General features: G+C 40.2%; 1 protein-coding gene across 4 annotated transcripts in view; it reads left to right on the forward strand.

Moving 5' to 3' along the window:
• Nucleotides 1–2,042: 2,042 nt before the first annotated feature.
• DCP1A (decapping mRNA 1A) overlaps nucleotides 2,043–18,740 on the forward strand; it is a 55,342-nt gene continuing 38,644 nt past the window's right edge. For 3 of the 4 annotated variants that reach the window (XM_089305549.1, XM_002713390.6, XM_089305550.1), the window contains exons 1-3: nucleotides 2,043–2,187; nucleotides 4,689–4,729; nucleotides 7,027–7,154. Coding sequence is in view for 2 of the 4 variants with exons in the window: in XM_002713390.6 (XP_002713436.2) it covers nucleotides 2,053–2,187; nucleotides 4,689–4,729; nucleotides 7,027–7,154 (304 nt within the window). In the remaining 2 variants the exon portion in view is untranslated. Of the gene's footprint in view, nucleotides 2,188–3,954; nucleotides 4,042–4,688; nucleotides 4,730–7,026; nucleotides 7,155–18,740 lie in introns of all 4 variants that reach the window. The other variant, XM_089305548.1, reaches the window with a different exon arrangement.

Raw genomic sequence — 18,740 nt, forward strand, 5'->3', positions numbered from 1 at the left:
GGGGAGCAGAAGGGGTGGACTGATTAGATTTTCAGGCTCCCATTGATTACACTGCCACTATTTTAAATAATTAGCATACAGAGAACACAACTCAAAAGCGACTAAAGGTCTTTGGGTAAAGAGTAGGCCTCCTTGCCACCTCTGCTGTCACCCAGTTCCCTCCTCCTCCCCCTCTCCAGGCTCTTGTGTGGACTTCAAGACCACATTGGTTCCCCAGCATTTAAAGGTGCTCGGTGTCGGGGCCAGTGCTGGGTTCGAAGGACCTGCAGGGCCATCTCTCCTTGCCCAGAGTACACTGTCTAAAGACACAAAAAAGGCCTTGACAAAGCAAAAGTGGACCTCAAGATAAATGGGATGGCTTTCAATTCTAGAATATTTACATTATTTTTACTACCTCTCAAGCGTGGTGTAGGGCCTGAGAGCCCATGCAAGCACACATTTGAAGTGATTTTCTAGTCCAAACACAAAAACTCCCTCAATAGCTCAGTCCTCCTCACTAGTCTACACTGGTTCAACCAAAAATAGTAGATTAAAAGGAGATGTAAGTCTATACAAGGGAAAAAAACCTAAATTCAGTTTCAGTTGTGCCTCTTGCAGTTTGTACCTAGTGAGTATATTACCTATTTTAAAATACATATCTATAGTACAGAGGTTTTTGTTGTTAATGGATTGAAGGCAGGTGGAGGGGAATAAAGCTGCTACTTCCAGCCACTGGGAAGAGAAAGGCAATTGTGGTGTGGAGGGGGAAAAAATCTCAAGATACAGGGCAGGAGTCCCTGGGTTCTAATACCAGATCCCCGCTGACTGGTGTGGAATTCCGAACCAGTGCCTTCTCCTCCCTGGCTTCAATTAAATCATCTTCCTACCTCACTGTAAAATGAACCAAAGCCCTTACCTTTCTTCCCTGATGAACTCCTGCTCATCCCTGGAGCACTGAGCCCAATGTCACCTCCTCCATGAAGCCTTTCTAGATTCTCCCTGGCCAGAGTTAGTAGCTCCATCCTCTGGGTATCAAAGAGCAACGTCTCTTAACATCATCCCTGTTTCCTTAGATTGTCCTACTTCTTTCCCTTTCTCAGGGAGCCAGGGAGATGTCTTAAACAAGACTTGGAAGCTCCAAACGGCCCCTTTTTCACAATTAGGAGTTCCATAAACACCTGTACAACAAAAGTTAAATGAGTGGTGTTTTGTTTTGTTTTGTTTTGTTTTGCTTTGTTTTGTTTTTGCCAGCATTGGTACATGCTGCAGACATGAGTGCTATTTTTATGAGGAGAACATGTTTTCCCTTCAAAACATTTCAATTCTGTTGGGGTGTCCCATCAATTAAAAAAAAAAAAAACTTGCTTTTTGAAGTGTGGGGGGAGCTAAAGCTCCCTACAGTTTTCACTTGTTTTACTCTTTAGCTACTACCTGATTCCTTAAAACGCTCAGTACATGTTCGCCAAAAGGAGTGACCTATTTAAAATTTTATAAGGTTCCAAACGAGTTCGAATCCCCACGGGCTCCTCCCAGGGCTGACTGAAAATATGCACGCGGGATCCAGGCGAAGGAAACGCCACTCCTGTGGAGCTCCAAGAAGGTTCTCGAATTCTCCTTTCGGAAACCATCAGTGACGACATCAGTGAGGGTCATTTAAGGCCCCCCTGCCCCACGCTTCTCCGTGCCTTCTAAACGGCCCGCAGAGCCTTTTCCACAGCAGGGTTTCCTTTCTGTAATCCCAGGGAGCGTCGCTCGCCAGCCTCTCCTGGCAGCCGTCACCTCCCTCACCTGGACAGCGCAGCCTGAGGGCAGGAAACGCTTCCAGCCAGCCCCATCGCGCAGCCGCGCACGCCGCCCCCGACGGCTCGGGCGGATGGGACCTGCCGACGCCGGAACTCGACGTCCGGGGCATGCGCGCGGCGGAGCTAAATGGCTGCTGTACCACCCCGCTGTCAGACTCCTCAGAGAGGCGGAAGTTGAGAGGGCTGACGCAGCTGGGGGAACTTTTCCTCGATGGCACTTTCCTGTCCGCGACTCCGCCCCCACCGGAGGGGCTCGGCTCCAGGATTCAAGATGGAGTCGCTGAGTCGAGCTGGGCAGGAGATGAGTCTGGCGGCCCTGAAGCAGCACGACCCCTACATCACCAGCATCGCAGACCTCACGGGCCAGGTCGCTCTGTACACCTTCTGTCCCAAGGCTAACCAGTGGGTGAGTGATGCGCGACCGCTGAGGACTCCGTCCTGGCCGCCGCCACCTCTTAAAGGGGCCGCGCGGGCTGCCTGGTGTGGGGGGCGAAGCTGGAGGCCAGGGCGGCGGAGGTGAGGTCGCGGAGTGGCGAAGAGGCGGGTGGGAAGCTGAGGGATGTCGGGGGTGTCCGGGATTCGGGCAGAGGAACAGGAGAAGTGGGCCTGAGACATCCCAGGGAAAAGCTGACAGAGGGGACGATTGGACCAGGATCAGTCCCTTGGGCTCGGGTCTGAGGACGTGGGCGACCTGCCTCCTTCTTCTGTGCACTGGAGGATGTGAGACCAGTGGGGTCAGATGGGCCCTGAAAGCTTGTTTCCTGATTAGAGGATTATTGGATAAATTACATATGTATATATGATCTGCAAGATTAGCACCCCTCCCCCCCACCCCCGCCACCCAGCGGACAGAAACGAGAGCCCCCTTAGCAGAGGTCATTTGGATTTAAAACTTGAAATCCAATTAGTCTGAATTCTTGGGAGGGAGGGCGTGGGATGAGTCCAGGTTTAATCGAACTCGTACCTGTATTTCCGGAGTTTTGGAAAAGATCGTAAGGCACTTAGGAGGGGGGCTGCTGTGTTAATTGGATTCCCTGGAGACCTTTTCCAGGAAAAAGACCGGTGATGTCACCTCTGAACACTCCCAGCGGACTGAATACTTTGGCTTTCGGGCACCAGAGGGAGTCTGAAAAGTTACTTTCTCTCTGTTCACCAGCTCTTGCTAGTCCCTGCCTGAAGTACTTTTAGTTGTTAAAATAACAGTTTCCTGGTTGCGGACCCTCCCTGGTTCACTCATTCAGCCATAAGCTGTACACCTAGAATTTACTAAGTAAACGCTTGCTGCGTTGAATTCGTCAGTGACTGGCACAGACATTCAGTGAGCGTGAAAGTTTTCAACAAAACTGTGGAGGATTGTCATACTGTGTCCCTTACTATACAGATGCATAGGTTATATTTGTCAGTAATTATATGAAAATCATCTGGCATTTACCAACAGTTAATTCACATGGAGAGAATTTTCATGATCTTTTTCTTACCACCTGGAAGACAGGAAGCATGAGAAGTCACAGAGAATGAAAATATAGAGTGTTTTTAAGTGTAGCTATTTTAGACATTGCCTTAGTTTGAAATGTTTTCAGTCGTTTCTCTTGGTTTGTGAAATATAGATTGCCAACAAATGGGGAAGAATGGGACTGTAATTTGTGCCTAAAAAGTTCTTATTTCTAGTTGTTGATACATTTTGAATATTTTAGAATTTTAAACTAAAATTCTTGTTTATATATGAGATGTAAACAGTTTACAAAAAAAGTTCATGGAAAATACATATTCTGGAAAAAAATGCTTGGAATTCAGAATTTTTTGTGCCGAAATAATTTTAATTTCATTTTCCACAAGCTTTTTTGCCATACCCTAGTACAATTGAAAAATAAACTGCTGTTTTTATGTATTGAAGCACGGCTCATAGAGCATAACCACATCTTTTTCTGTTCTGTGTTTTTTGGGGGACAAATTTTCTTTGAGACATTTGATCACCAGTTATTTAATACTAATAACATTTTGAAGGCAAGAAAAAGCTTCTGAATTCTTAGGAAGGAAGATTGATGATTATATTTAAGCTAAGGTAATACTGGAAGATATTGAGATTTTTTACATGTATAAATTATCCCAAATAATTTGGTTTGATATGTCTAACATGTAAAGTTTTAACATGTTCTTCATTGCATTAAAATAGTTAGGTCCAGCAAGTGGTGAACTGCAGACATTGCAACATTGTTTCTTTGTTTGAAATTTAAATACACTCTGGCAGAACAAATGAAAGGTAATACTGAGTTGTACTCTTGATCAAGGTCACTTTAAAATATTTTTTGCATTACTTGTAAGATAAAATAATTATTTAAGGCAGAGTATAATTTCAGTATTCATGATTCTTTAGCAAAGTTCTAAAAAATAATTACCTAATTGTGTTGATAGTAATTCTTAACCACAAGGTGTGCTACTCATGAAAATATACCAAAATGTTCCAGTGATAAAACAAGGGATCCTCTAAGAAAATTTCCATTTTTTTTATGTTAAGTTTGATAAACTTTAAAAAGTTAAGAAATTGTTGCCCACAGGACTTTGTCATTAAAATTAAGAAATCTGGCCAAAACATTTTCTTTAAAAAGTGAAAGCTAGTTCTGTGATTTTCTCTTTCACTGATTATAAAAGAAAAATGCTACAGATAAAGACAGGTTGCTGGGTTAAAGTCTGTATGTGCCTATGTCTGCATCAGCAGCATTGAAAGGATGCATAGGAAATTGGTAACCGAAATTTGTGCCATTAGAGGGAGACTTAACTTTCCCTGTTCAAAGGTGGTTAATTTTACAGTAAATAAAACAAGTTACTCATAAACATGAAGTAGTTCTCCTTAGGGAGTGTTTGGAGTTGGATTATGGGGAAAATACTAATTGATTCATTGTGTTACAGGAGAAGACTGATATAGAAGGGACCTTATTTGTATACCGAAGGTAAGCGTTTTTTATAATAAATGTTTTAAGTATATGGTGATCTGTCATGAGATGGTGCCACTTTGTGCGTTTTGGGGGGAACTCTCCTGCTTCTCCCCTTTGGTTGCATCCACCCCTAGCTCTGAGTTCCTAACCAAGTTCTTTCCCTTCTGTGAGCCTTCCTGTGAATTGGGATAAATGGAAGTAGAATCTTTTTAAGAGTTTGGTAAAACCTTTTCGAAATAGAAAGCATTTTTGACAAATGAATGAGCCTGAAACAGATTCCTCCCTCCTGACGCTATTAAAGAGCAAAGAGTGTTTGAGAAAACAGACTAGGTCTGTAAAACAATGAGGTGAGACTGAGAGGCTGGGCCTCCACTCTGTAGTGGCTGCTTCCACTCCAGCCGCTCTAAAAGTTCTGGATTATGCATAGCATCTTTAACCATATGTATTTTTAGCTTCTTTGAGAATTCGTCAGAAAGCCTAGGTTATTCATATTGTACATTTCTAATTTTCAACATCTCTGATAATTATGTTAAAATGTGATTGGTTTGGGAATTATAGCTTGGGAAGCCTAAAGGCAACTGACAGAATGTAGAAGTAGTGGAGAACTTGTTTTCCTGGATCCCCCTGAGGTTTTGCTCTGAAATGGGTAGTTGCCTTCTCTTGTTTTCTTTTTTTTCCTCTTTTTTATTTTTTTAATTTTTATTAATATAAAGAGAACAGATGTTATGCATTTCATAGGTTCAGTGCTTCCCCTTGTTCTCTGAAGCTTACAGTCAATGGGGACCATTACTGACATCTGGGTTTGTGTGTTTGTTTGTTTGTTTGTTTTTGTTTTTGTTTTTTTTTTTGTATTAAGGATTGCCTTTTTCTATCAATACTAACTTAAAATAATTTGTCAAATAGTCTTCTAAATTTTAATGTAAAGCTTTGAGATCTTGTCTAAGCACACTCATCTTTTTCTGCTTTTAAGTGTAAGTACTTTGATATCTGTACAGCAAGCTCTTCCTAAATTGGCACTTTATTTCCTTGATTTGTTCTCATTTTTAAAAGGAGGGACTTGACCCTAACCCCTTTCACACTCTGCATTAGTAATATAAATCTTTAAAAAACTCTTTAACTGTTACTGGGATTTAGGTCTGGAATTTGGAAGGCTCTCTACTGGCCATATTGTTAGGGGTAGTACAGATCCTTTGTTGAGAAAGTGTGACATCAGTGGACTGGCTTGATTTCATACAATGTGAGGAGGCTTACAACACATTGATTCTAATAAAAGGAGACTGAAGAAACTGGAAGATGGGCGAACATTTTGTGTGCCTTGGATAAAGGTGTATGAAGATGTCAGAATAGCCTTTTGCAAGGATACTTTATATAGAGGAAGATTGAATTTGGAGTCAAAAAGTCTAAAGCTAAAAGCTAGGTATATTATTTCTGTGCCTTTGAACTCAAGCCTTAATCATTCTAAGCTCGTTAACTAATCTGTAGAACAGGGTTCTGTTATCTGCCCATGTTTGTCACAGAGAAACAAATGAGAAGCTAGGAAGTGTTAGATACATGTAAGGAATATTTTTGGATTCCCCTGATAGAGGAACCATGGATGTTCCTTAGTAATATTCAAAGTATTTTCCATCTAACCTCAGGAGAACTATGCAGATACATATTAAGTACAAGAAAAAATATTATGAAGGTAACCAATCCTATTCCATATTTAAAATAATTGATATTTAATTTAGAAATTATTTATCAAATGCTGTGACTGTGTCTGCTTTGAGATACATCTGGGAAAATAAGACAAACATTTGGAGCTTATGTTCTGTTGGCAAGGAAGACAGTGAATATAGGAAGTAAGTGGTAGTGGTAGAGAGGGTTTAGGGTATTGAGCTTGGGAACAAATTGGGAGCATTAAAAGGGTGACTCAGGCGAGCCCCACTGATGAGGCAGCTGAGCAGAGGCTTGCTGGGGATGATACATCCTGGGCCAGCGACCCAGTCCAGCCTTGAGGTGAAAGCACACCTACAGCCTGGAGCAGGGAGAGCCAGGAGGAGGCGTCAGAGCTGAAGTCAGGGAGAAGAGCGCATCAGCCGGGTCTTGGGCCTTACTAAGTACTTTGACTTCACTCTGAGGGTGGCTCCTGAATTGTGAGCAGAAGAAGGGGGTGAGCTAACTTAAATTTTGGTTATGTTTTGAAGTGATAATAATACTATATAATATACCGATTTATTCATTCTTTCTGTGAAACGAGAATAAAGTACCAGGTAACCGTTCTACAGATTAAATGGTGACTATAGATCTTCTTTTCTTCTATTAAATCTAAGGTCAGCTTCACCTTACCATGGTTTTACCATTGTGAATCGACTGAATATGCACAATCTAGTTGAACCAGTGAACAAAGATCTGGAATTTCAGCTCCATGAACCATTTCTTTTGTATAGAAATGCAAGCTGTGAGTATATCTATTTTGTTACAGTTAATGTATTTACATGTAAAATTAAGTGACTTTAATTTCTATCAGCACATTATTTCTAGAGTTGCAAATCACAATACAAAATGTGGTCTAAATTGTGTTCTATAGTTATAAGTGAGTCTCTTAGTAAAATCAAGCCGTTTAAATTGGGCCATAAAACCGAAAACAGTTTTGTATATAATAACTTACACTGTCTTGGTTAACTGTACTATTCTGTTTAATACCATTATGTTTCTGATGTTTTATTCCTTTGTTTTTGTGGTGAAGCTAAACTGTTAATTGCCCCTGCCCTTGAACAACAGAATTTATTTTGGGAGGAACAGGATAGGGACAGGCAACTAAGACTTCTTCCCACAAAGGAAGTACTGTCTTTGCTCTCAATAATGGTGTTTTTTGGTCTGCTTATGTAGTCGAGTGTCCTCTGGTTACCAGTGCTGTGCTGAGGGCTGTTGTTCTTTAATGTTAATGACACAATGCTCTACGTAGGGGAGGCAGGTGACTAAGTCAACTGAGACTCCGAGATGAGTGACAGATTCTCAGTAGGAGAATTGGGATTGTAATTCTTCCTGCTTGCAGGGACCTCCTGTGTGTTTTGCAGATTGTAATAATGATTAGATACAATGAGCACCACTAGAGTGACTCCTTCAAGAAAGCCCAGCACTGAAAAGTGCTCTTGGTTACAGTATCTCATTATAAGGGTTGACTATATGGGGTTTGAGAACAGATGACTGTCTGCTTGGCATTGACTGTAGAATATTAGAGTGACTAATCAACATCTAAGGATATTATTTGAGAAATGTGTGTAACTTTGAAATTAAAAGTTACTGTGTAACTTGACTGAGAAGTAATTTGTATTGGGAAGTTCCTTCAGTATAAGATATAAAGAGCTACTAGATACTACACATCTTTTAATTCCCTGAATGAGAAGTAGCAAGACCTATTTTTTAAGTATCTCTTGACTTCTCAATAAACTGTTTGTCCAGATAATTACCTCTCAGATTTCAGATTCTTTGAACATACTGGACCTGTAAATTCAGATGGATTTATTTAAATAAATATTATCAATAGAATTACTGGGATACTTGTTTCTTTGTACTGAACATTCCATTAAAGGGGAAATTCTCTTTTTTTTTTTTTTTTTTTTTTTTGACAGGCAGAGTGGACAGTGAGAGAGAGAGACAGAGAGAAAGGTCTTCCTTTGCCGTTGGTTCACCCTCCAATGGCCGCCGCAGCCGGCGCACCGCGCTGATCCAATGGCAGGAGCCAGGAGCCAGGTGCTTTTCCTGGTCTCCCATGGGGTGCAGGGCCCAAGCACCTGGGCCATCCTCCACTGCACTCCCTGGCCACAGCAGAGGGCTGGCCTGGAAGAGGGGCAACCGGGACAGAATCCGGCGCCCCGACCGGGACTAGAACCCGGTGTGCCAGCGCCGCTAGGCGGAGGATTAGCCTAGTGAGCCGCGGCACCGGCTAAGGGGAAATTCTACAAAGGAACATGGATCCAATTTTTTTTTTTTTAAGTAGCAATGATTTAACTCTGTTCTTGATTACCTGAAAATCTAATCTAGTTATTACTAGCAAAAGTTCGAGTATTCAAATAGTAGGGAAAATTATCAGTTAGATCCATGGATCTAGTTATCAGTTGGGATAAGCCTGAAGTGAATTGTATTGTGTTTCGTTCACAAGTAAAGGGTCCTATGAAAGTGAGACAAAACACAAATATAATTGAGCCACAATAAACCAGAGCCTAATTAATCAGAGCTTCAGTTAATTTGGAAATTTTTCCATAGTCCATATGTGGAAGAAGTGAGGGCAAATTATAAGAAAACAAGCTAACATTAAATTTTGTTTGTGAATATCAAGCAGATATCAGTGTAATCTAGGGTCAGCATTTAAACGTTGGTATTTTATGACTTTAATCCCACCATCATATAAAAGACTAATTTGTTATAATGAGACCTTAAATCATCAGAAGTCTTTATTACGTTAATTAGAACATTCTTGGGGAAAAAGAGTTCATGCATTTTATTTTAGAAAGATTTTCAACAGGGGGTTTCCTTGTTCAACAGAAAACTCAAATAACCAGGTCGTTCCATTGGGGAAAGTATTTGGAGAAGTAGCTGTTAGGGAGAAGTGACAAGACATTGTGAAGTGAGTTTGTGTGTGTTAAGTCCTCTCTTGAGTGTGTTCTGTCTGCCTTGTCTTAAAAATGGAAAATAGTCTTGTCAGGTTGGCAAGCTGTTGAGTTGTTTAGGGATTTGTTCTTTAAATAAAGAGTTAATTAATATCTGATTATGCATATAAATAATTACACCTGATTCTGTAGCTGCCCTTCTGTCATTCTCTTCTGGGAAACAGACCAAGACACCTGACCTATTTAACTCAGCTTTCACCTTCATATCCTGCTTCTTTCATTCAAATAAATTTTTAGAATTAACGTATTAGTACATTGAACTGTAACTTTTTCCAGTTATAAACTGGTTTCTTTTTTTTTTTTTTTTAACCTATACAGAGTGCCCACACACCCACCCCCATCCTTTTAGAAAAGATAAACTTATAGAAAAAATGCTCATATTAGCCAAGGGCTTAGGTTTGGTGGTACTCTTGAGACTTTTGAAAACAGTGTGTCTTCATTCTGTGTAAGGACTTTTTGGCATTTGCAAGACCCCTATGGGCCAGCCGTGAAGAATGGGAAGATTGTGGGTTCTGTAGTTACTGAGCAGTGGTGATATTCTCAGCACTTTATTTCTGATTCCCAACCTACAGATTGAGGAAATAAGAAACTTGGGTTTAGGGGGTTGCTCAAGAGTAATACACATAACAAGTGACAGATGTAGACCTCAACACTAGTTCTGTTGGGCTTCAAAGCCAATGTTCTTAAACCTGCTACCACAGTAGAATTGTACACTTCATTAATCCACATTCTAGAGCAGTGCTGTCCCAGAGAACTCTGTGGTGATGGCACAGTTCTCTGTCAGCGTTGTCTAGTACGGCAGCCGCCAGCCACATGTGACTGTTGAGTGCCTGAAATTTTCTACTTTATTTGATCCATTTGTATTTCCGTAGTTCTGTGCACTCGTGGCTACCCTATTGGACAAATGCAGGCTAAAGTATCAACCCATGCTCTAACACACCCTTTGTTATGCCACACCTGAAAGGAACAATCCTTTGGGAAGCTTTGGGTTGGATTTTTATGCTTCCTATTTAGTCATTCCTCTTTGAAATTCATATTTCTAGATACACAAGCTACAGGATATACCCCTGAGGGTGGCTTTGCCATGGTAACACTTTTTTTTGGCATGGAATTTAGTTTGCAGACAAGAATTCTATTCTAGGCTTTGCCATTTTATTGGCTGTAACCTTGGATGAATTACTTAAGCCCCTGATCTGACTAGCACCATGGATGAGCCAGGGTTTTTCTCTCTTTACTGATAATATTCTAAAATGTTGTTGGTACTGTTACTATATAGTGTGAGTTATGGTAAGTTGAAAAAATATGTGTGTTAACAATGGAAATCCTTGAAAGGACAAACTTTTAAAAAAATTCTTAGTAAAAGCAACTCAGTGGGTTGTTTTTGTTTTCAGAATTTTGGGACACATAGCATCTTCTCAGCTAAAGCTTTGTATTAATGTAGTATACTGTCTTAATCTGTGGACACTTCTCCCTAAGAAACATGAGTGACAGTTTCTGTTTTATCTGTGATTTTTTTTTTAAATGGTTTTGTTGTATTAACTGACACTACCACCAGTCTCCTGGCTTTCTGTTTTCAATCATAAATGGAATATTTTATCAACTGGATTATAAAACCATTCCATGGAGACTCTAAACCTTTATGTCTATGGTATAGACACATCAAAGAAAATTACTCAGTCCCTGTCCAGCAATATCTGAATAGAAAAATCTTCTTTCTCCAGATATTTAGAAATGTTTATGAAATATTAAATGCATAGCCAAAAAAGAGTTGGGAATATTTCCATTGGCCGGCATCAAAGTAAAAACGGAAAGTAAAGTGAGAAGCATGTGAACTGACACTGGCTGCCAGCTGTTATGGGGTTATTTAGGCAGGAGCTTTCTTTAATGTAAGAATTCCGGGGCCAGCGCCGTGGCTCACTTGGTTAATCCTCCACCTGCGGCGCTGGCATCCCATATGGGCACCGGGTTCTAGTCCCAGTTGCTCCTCTTCCAGTCCTGCTCTCTGCTGTGGCCCGGCGCGGGGGGGTGGGCAGTGAAGGATGGCCCATGTGCTTGGGTGCCTGCACCTGCATGGGAGACCAGGAAGAAGCACCTGGCTCCTGGCTCTGGGTTGGTGCAGCGCTGGCCATGGTGGCCGTTTGGGGAGGTGAACCAACAGAAGGAAGATCTTTCTCTCTGTCTCTGTCTCTCTCTCGCTGTCTATAACTCTACCTGTCAAATTAAAAAAGACGAAGAGAAGTGATGAATTAGAAGAGCTGTCTGAAGAAATTCAGAGTGCATCCAAATAGCGGAAAGAAATAGATGCATGATAGAGGATAGAATTGTTGAGTCTCACATATGACAGATAAGAATTTCAGAGTGATAAAATATATTTGAAGAGAAGCAGTACTGAAGAGATTCTGACTGAGAATTTCCCAGAATTCATAAAAGACATCTCAGAAGAAGGCAATAGAATAGGCCCTAAAAATAATAAATAGAAATATTTGTATAGCCACACATTACAATGAAATTTCAAAGGCAAAGAGACAGAGGCAGCCAAAGATTGCTGGAGACTGGGTATTTGCAAAGCAGCACCAGTGAGACTGGCTGCACGCTCCTCAGTTGCTACTGCCTAGTATGGAAGACAGGAATATTTGCCGATGAATGAGGAAAAAGCAGTTAGCCAACAATTTATTAATTCAAGAGCACTAGATAGACAACAGAAATGGTTTGTCTCCAGCAAACGGTTGCTATAGGCACTTCCAGGGCAGTGCTGTCTGGTGTAGTAGCCAGTAGCCACATGTGACTACTGAGCACTTGAAATGTTCCTGGTGCAGCTGATTTTTAACTGTATTTCATGTGAATTAGACTAAATTATCAATCTATTTAATTTCAGTTAATTTAAATCTAATAGCACGATTGTAAAGAATATAGTTCAGGAAGAAGAAAATTGAACATACAAAGAAGAAATGCACAGTAAGAAAGAATGAGCACTGAAAAGCAAATAAAAGTGGCATTGTTGATATGAAACAATGAAATGACAAGTCTATGTAGGGTTATTAAAAACAAGATAAAATGAAAAATACTACTCAGCAATAACAAAATAGAAGCTATTTAAGCCAAAGCATCCCACGAGTGAGGTGACAGTAGATAAATTGACTAAATGTAGACTTTTAAATAAGTTTATACATGTTCAAAGATTACAGATAACCATTGTGGAACAAAAATAGGCTATTGGGGCTGATGCTGTGATGTAGCAGGTAAAGCCATCGCCTGCAGTGCCAGCATCCATATGGACACCAGTTCGAATCCCAGCTGCTTCACTTCCTATCCAGCTCTGTGCAATGGCCTGAGAAAGCAGTGGAAGATGGCTCAGGTCCTTGGGCCCCAGCACCCACGTGGGAGATCTGAGAAACCTCCTGGCTCCTAGCTTCAGATCAGTGCAGCTCCAGTCGTAGCTGCCATCTGGGGAATGGACTAGAGGACGAAAGACCTCTTTATCTCTACTTCTGTCTCACTGTAACTGCCTTTCAAATAAATAAATAAATCTTTAAAAAAGAATTAGGCTATCTTAACTTTCAAACCAGTACAAATGAGAAAGGGGGAAAAAAATAAAACAATCATAAATAGTCCAAAGTAAGATAACAGAAAAAAATGAATCAGCTTTTAGAACAAATTTAAGTGAATTAAGTTTGCCAGTTAAAGGAATGAGATTTGAATAAATATATAAAATTTGCCTCTATGCTGTTTTCAAGCAATGTTTTAAAACTCAAGATCCTGGGAAGGTTAAAAGTTAAGAATAGCATGAAATATATCAAAGGCAGTCAAGCTTTGACTCATATTGACTCATAGTAGTAGACTGCAAGGCAAAAACATTGTTCAGGAAAAAAATTAATACATAAATTGCCTAGAGGATAAGACAACTTTGGACTGTTGTGTGCAACCTAGTATATGACAGGACTACAGATTGAGTGTTAATAATCTGTAATTATAGTGGGAGATTTTTAACAGATAAAGCAAATAGTTTAATATGGTTATGAAAGTTAATACAGTTAGCAAACTTGATCAAATAGCTATCTAAAGAATGCTTCAAGCAATAAGAGAATTTGCATTTTTAAGTATATATTACAAGTTTTATAAAAAAATATCACATGTAAGACATCCAGCCCAAGAAGTTAGAGAGGAAAATAAGGAAATTTGAGTAAAGTTGTAGGAAAAAATGACTATAAATTAATTGCAGAAAGTAGAAATTGTAGTAGTACAATGGAGCAAATCAACAGAACAAAAAAGATCTATAATGTAAAACCTTTGGTAACAACAATAATAAAAGGAGCATGAAGAAGCATAGTAGGTGATATTCGGAATAGGAAATGCATATACTTGGATATTGCAGCTGAAGGTAGAGACAGCTTTTTTTATATATTTATTTGAAAGATAGGATTACAGAAAGAAGAGGAGAAACAAAGAGAGATCTTCCATCTGATGGTTCTCTCCCCAAACAGCCACAATGACCAGGGCTGGATCAGGCTGAAGTCAAGATCCTAGAGCTTTCTCCAAGTCTCCCAAGTGGGTGCAGGAGTCCGAGCACTTGAACCATCCTCTACTGTGCTCCCAGGCACACTAGCAGAGAGCTGTATCAGAAGTAGAGCAAAGGGGTCTCCCACTGGTGCCTATATGAGATGCCGGCATCGCAGGTCGAGGCTTAACCAGCTACACCACACCAGCCCCCGAGACATACATTTTAAAAACAAAAAAAAACTATGAAAAACTTTTTGACTATAAATTTAAAACTTAACAATTTTCTAGAAAAACATAGTTTAGCAAAACAAATAGATCTAAACAGACTCAAACAATAAAATAATGGTGTTCATAGTTTAAACATGTCTCCCAGGGCCCACTCTGTGGCACTGCGGGTTAAAGCCCTGGCCTGCAGTGCTGACATCCCATATGGGTGCTGATTCAAGTCCCAGCTTCTCTACTTCTGATCCAGCTCTCTGCTATGCCCTGGGAAAGCAGAAGATGGCCCAAGTCCTTGGGCCCCTGCACCCGCGTGGGAGAATGGAAGAAGCTCCTGGCTCCTGGCTTTGAATCAGCTCAGCTCTGGCCATTGCAGTCTTTTGGGGAGTGGGCCAGCAGATGGAAACACCCCTCTCTCTCTCTTGCTTGCTCACTCTCTGTCTCTCCACCTCTCTCTGTAACTCTTTCAAATTACTAAAATAAATATTTAAAAAAAGAAAATCTATCCCATCACACCTGAAGAAAATATGGAAAGGAATTTTCAGTAATGGAACTAGGGCAGTTCTTCATTTAGGCAGGGCTCTGAAAAGACAGTCACGGATCTGTACATTTCTGGCCACTCTTTCATCGTAAGGAAATATGCCAGTTACCTACTAATCCTTTAGCCAAGTGGGAAGCACCTGCTTCAAGCAACACACCTAAGCAGTTTCTTTTGGAAGGTGGTTTGCCCCAAAACCAAGGTCAAGAGTCCTTTGATTGCACTCATATGGACATCTCTAGAGTAAAGGTGATAGGTAGCCTAGAATGCATGTTTATACAGATATGTGAGCTTACATATCACTTGGTTGTGGAATGCCCTAAGAATATTCTGTAAGGTCAGTTCTGAGCAGTTTTTGAGAAATCTAAAACTTTCTATATGAATCAACAAAAAAGTAAAAGCAAGCAGAGTTAGTTTTTTTCTTCTTCTTACAGCTATGGTCAGGACGTTAAGCCTACAGGCCGTATAAAGCCCGCAAAGTCATTTTGTCTAGCCCTGCTAAGACAGTCACAGGCAGGAGTCAAAATTCAGGATACCCATAGCGGGCTAATTTTTAAGTTCATAATTTTGTATGGCCCACAAATGATGTTGTTAGGAATATCCACATCGTCCCTGCCAGAAAGAAGTTTTCCCACCCTGGGTAACCTTCCAATAGACAGTACTACCTGGGTATTGGAAATCAGATACAGGTTTGTGGTGCCATCCAGCTCTAAAATTAGTCCCAGCATTTAATGATTTTCTGTGGCAAAAACTTTCAGAATTGCTTTTTACTTTGTTTTTAATCAGTGTTATTACTTAGATGAACACCTTAAATCAGTGATATTTATTGAATATATCATTCACCAAGCACTTTGCCAGGTGCTATATCATGTAGATTAACACTGATGTACGCTTTTAAATTTATTTTTTAGTTTCTCTTGTGTTTTCTTGGAAAATTATAAACCGAAGTCATTAAAGTTTGTTAGAACTTTCACTGTCAGAACTCTTCCTTCCTGGCAAAGGTCAAGATTCTTAATGAAATGTACTGCAGCATTAAGTCCAGAACTGTACATGTTTATTCCTAAAACAGCCCCCTCTAGATTAATGGTCAAAATTAACAACTTGAGATCTGCAACTTGGGAATTTTCCATTGTAAATGTAAGTGAGTCAGCTGATAATAGTGTAAGTCTGGTCTCCCAGGGGCTGTGAGGGTATTTTAGGTTCTTCCAAGTTTTTTCTTGGCCATTTTCAGCAAAAGTATTCATCCTTTCATTAGAAAGAATGTATAGTCTAGATGTCTTCTCAGACCTAACTTTGTTCTGTCCTTGTACCAATGTGTAATGGTAGTTGTAACCAACAGAGAAGGGGTTATTTTTACTTCATGTTCGTGTTAGACTTAGCATCTTTTTACTGGAAGGTAATCATCTTTAACAAGGACAACTTTGTGTGTTTCTTCAACCCAGTACTTTAAGGCATGTTATCTCCCACTGAGTGCCACTTTTGTTAGTGCTTAAATGTTTCCTATTATCCAAAAGTAGTTTTGGAAAAATAAACAAAGTCCTTTTCAGTTTTCCAAAAGAACCCAAATAGGTCCTGAATCCTCTTCTGCCTTGGCACTTTTAAATAGTATCAAATTAGTGTTTTGTATAAAACACTTTAAAAGTAATTGTATGCCAGTAAATGTGATCTGAAATTTCCTGAAGAGAGCATTTCATTAATGGCCATGTAGCTGTCAGCCTACTATGTTGCTTTTTAGCTTTGTTACAAGTACATTTGAAAATAAAAATACTATTTAATATTTTTAAGAACTTACCTCCAGTAGCCTGGGAGAAACCCTTCTTCATTTCTGCTTCACTCACAACTTTTCCTTTATATCGGGCATCAGTCTCTTGACATAGAGCATTTTTAATTAAAATGAGATCACTAGAAAAAGTAGAGAGTTTCATTTCCATGGTGTTGAAAATGCAGCTGCCAGATGGAAAGTTTTAGCAGAAGAAGTGCTGTAGTGTGTGCTTTTTTTTTTTTAAGTCTCTGCTTGCCCTTTCTCAGTTCAAGGGCAAGACTCGGAACAGTAGAGATGGTAGGTGGCTGTTGGCATTTGGCACAAATCTTCAGACTTAAAGCACAGTGCAAGAAATTTCCCTGTAAGATAAGTTTATAATTTGTCAAGTCACAAAATGTGAGTTCTGCCTCCAAACTGAAAGAGGAATTTATAAACAGTAGGAAATGGTCCACGGTTCATTCTTTGTGTTCTTTGAATTCAGCACCGTGCTTCTTCCGTAGCTTGAAAAAGGCAGCAGTCTTCCTCCATCTGCTGCAGCGCTGCTGTGGATGGTGATTCTGTAATCAGTGGAGGAGAGAGGATCTGTGGCAGCTGCATTAGTCTGGCCTTCACTGAGATAAGCAGAGCGCCTTGCTGTTGCCACATTTGTAGACTGGAGAGGTAACAACATCTTGAAAACGTAGAAGGACTAAGGCCCCGTGGCTGACTCGGTGACACTGCATGCGATGTCAGATGTTTTAAAAACACGTTGCTTTCTCTGTCTCATAGGCAACTGCTCAGTAATCTGGTAAAACCTCTTCCAAGTACCTTCTTGGTAACTTTTTAAGTCCAGGAATATTTCAGAATTTTCAAAGTAGGTTCCTTTTGTTATGATTTGTTAATGATTTATTTTGATTATTTTGATTTTGTTAATGATTTGTTATGATTTATTAATTAATTAATGGCTACACACACACACACACACACACACACACCAATCCCTGTAAGTCAGTATTGTCAGATAAAAACAGTTTTTCTGTTTTTTTATTATAGTGCTTTCTTAATTATAAAGATTTTTAAGTGAACCATGCATGTACCATTTCTCTCAGATAATTATGTTAAGTATTTAATACTTCTAGTGGTTTTTCTTTTGAGAACTCAAAAGGAATATTGAGTTGCTAATATCTAAGTGACAGAAATGTGTACTTAACATGTAATATATGGATTTTACCTTCTGTTTACGTAGTGAAATTCAGTGTGATTGTAAAAATTGAACACAGAACAGACACTAGTCCAAGAAGACTGAAGCCACTCCAAAGTAGGCAGAATACTAAATCAGCCTCAGCCCTTCATCTTCAATGCCCTGGGTGATCTGGCAAATGGGAGTGGCCAACAGAATCATCACTTGCAGGCATGCTCAGCTTTTTCTTTTTAGTAAAAGGGAAGCACAGGATAAGTATTTGGTGCCAGCATTTTAAAAAATAGGATCTTTTATAGACACACACACCTTCCAGGATGCCTAACCTTTTTCTCCTTGTGACACAATGGCATGCACAGGCACACAGCACTTCACATTCCTGTAAGTCAGCTAGAGTTCTGGATCCCACCATACCCTGAGGTCTTATCAGTATTTGTGCTTACAACTGTGATTTGGGCGATCTCTTAGTAAATTTGCAGAAGACCATCTAAAAGAGTAGAAGTTGGCCAAAGAAGAAAAAAGTCCCCACCCCTCAAAATTTTATTTATTTATTTGAATGGCAGAGACAGAGAGGCCTTATTTTCCAGTTCACTCCCCAGATGTTGGCATCAGCTAGAGCTGGATGGAGGCCAAAATTGCAAGCCTGGAACTCAATCCAAGTCTCCCATGTGGGTAGCACGAATCTAGTTACTTGAGCCATCATACTGCTTCACAGGGTCTGTGTTAGCAGGAAGCTGGAGTTAGGAGCCAGAGGCAGGGATTAAACCTAAGTACTCCAGTAGTGGATGCAGGCATCTTAATTGCTCAGCCAAATACCCGCTTCTCTCCATGCCCCCCCCCCCTTTCTTACACCATAAGCTGACCTGTTTCCCATTACCCTAACTGTGGGTTTTTTTGGAAGCCTAGGAAATAGGAACTCATCTCCATGGGATCAAAGGACATGCTCCCCATCGATCCCTTATGATACATAAAACTGGCTGTATTTTTATGGGCCACTAGGATGAACAGAGAGCCATGGTGGATGTGTCCAGCCTTTGGGATACTCATAATCATTTACAGCTCATGCCTTGGAAGCTCTGCCTTAAGGAGTGGTCAGTACTGTGAGGCAATGGTGGCTGTAAGTCCTAAGCAGAGGCAGAACGTCAGCATGACTTATTTGGGGTGCTTCATGGTTTCAAAAA

The sequence above is a fragment of the Oryctolagus cuniculus genome, chromosome 10, assembly GCF_051225735.1.
Source record: "Oryctolagus cuniculus isolate XC-2025 breed Fujian yellow rabbit chromosome 10, ASM5122573v1, whole genome shotgun sequence".
Lineage (NCBI taxonomy): Eukaryota > Metazoa > Chordata > Mammalia > Lagomorpha > Leporidae > Oryctolagus > Oryctolagus cuniculus.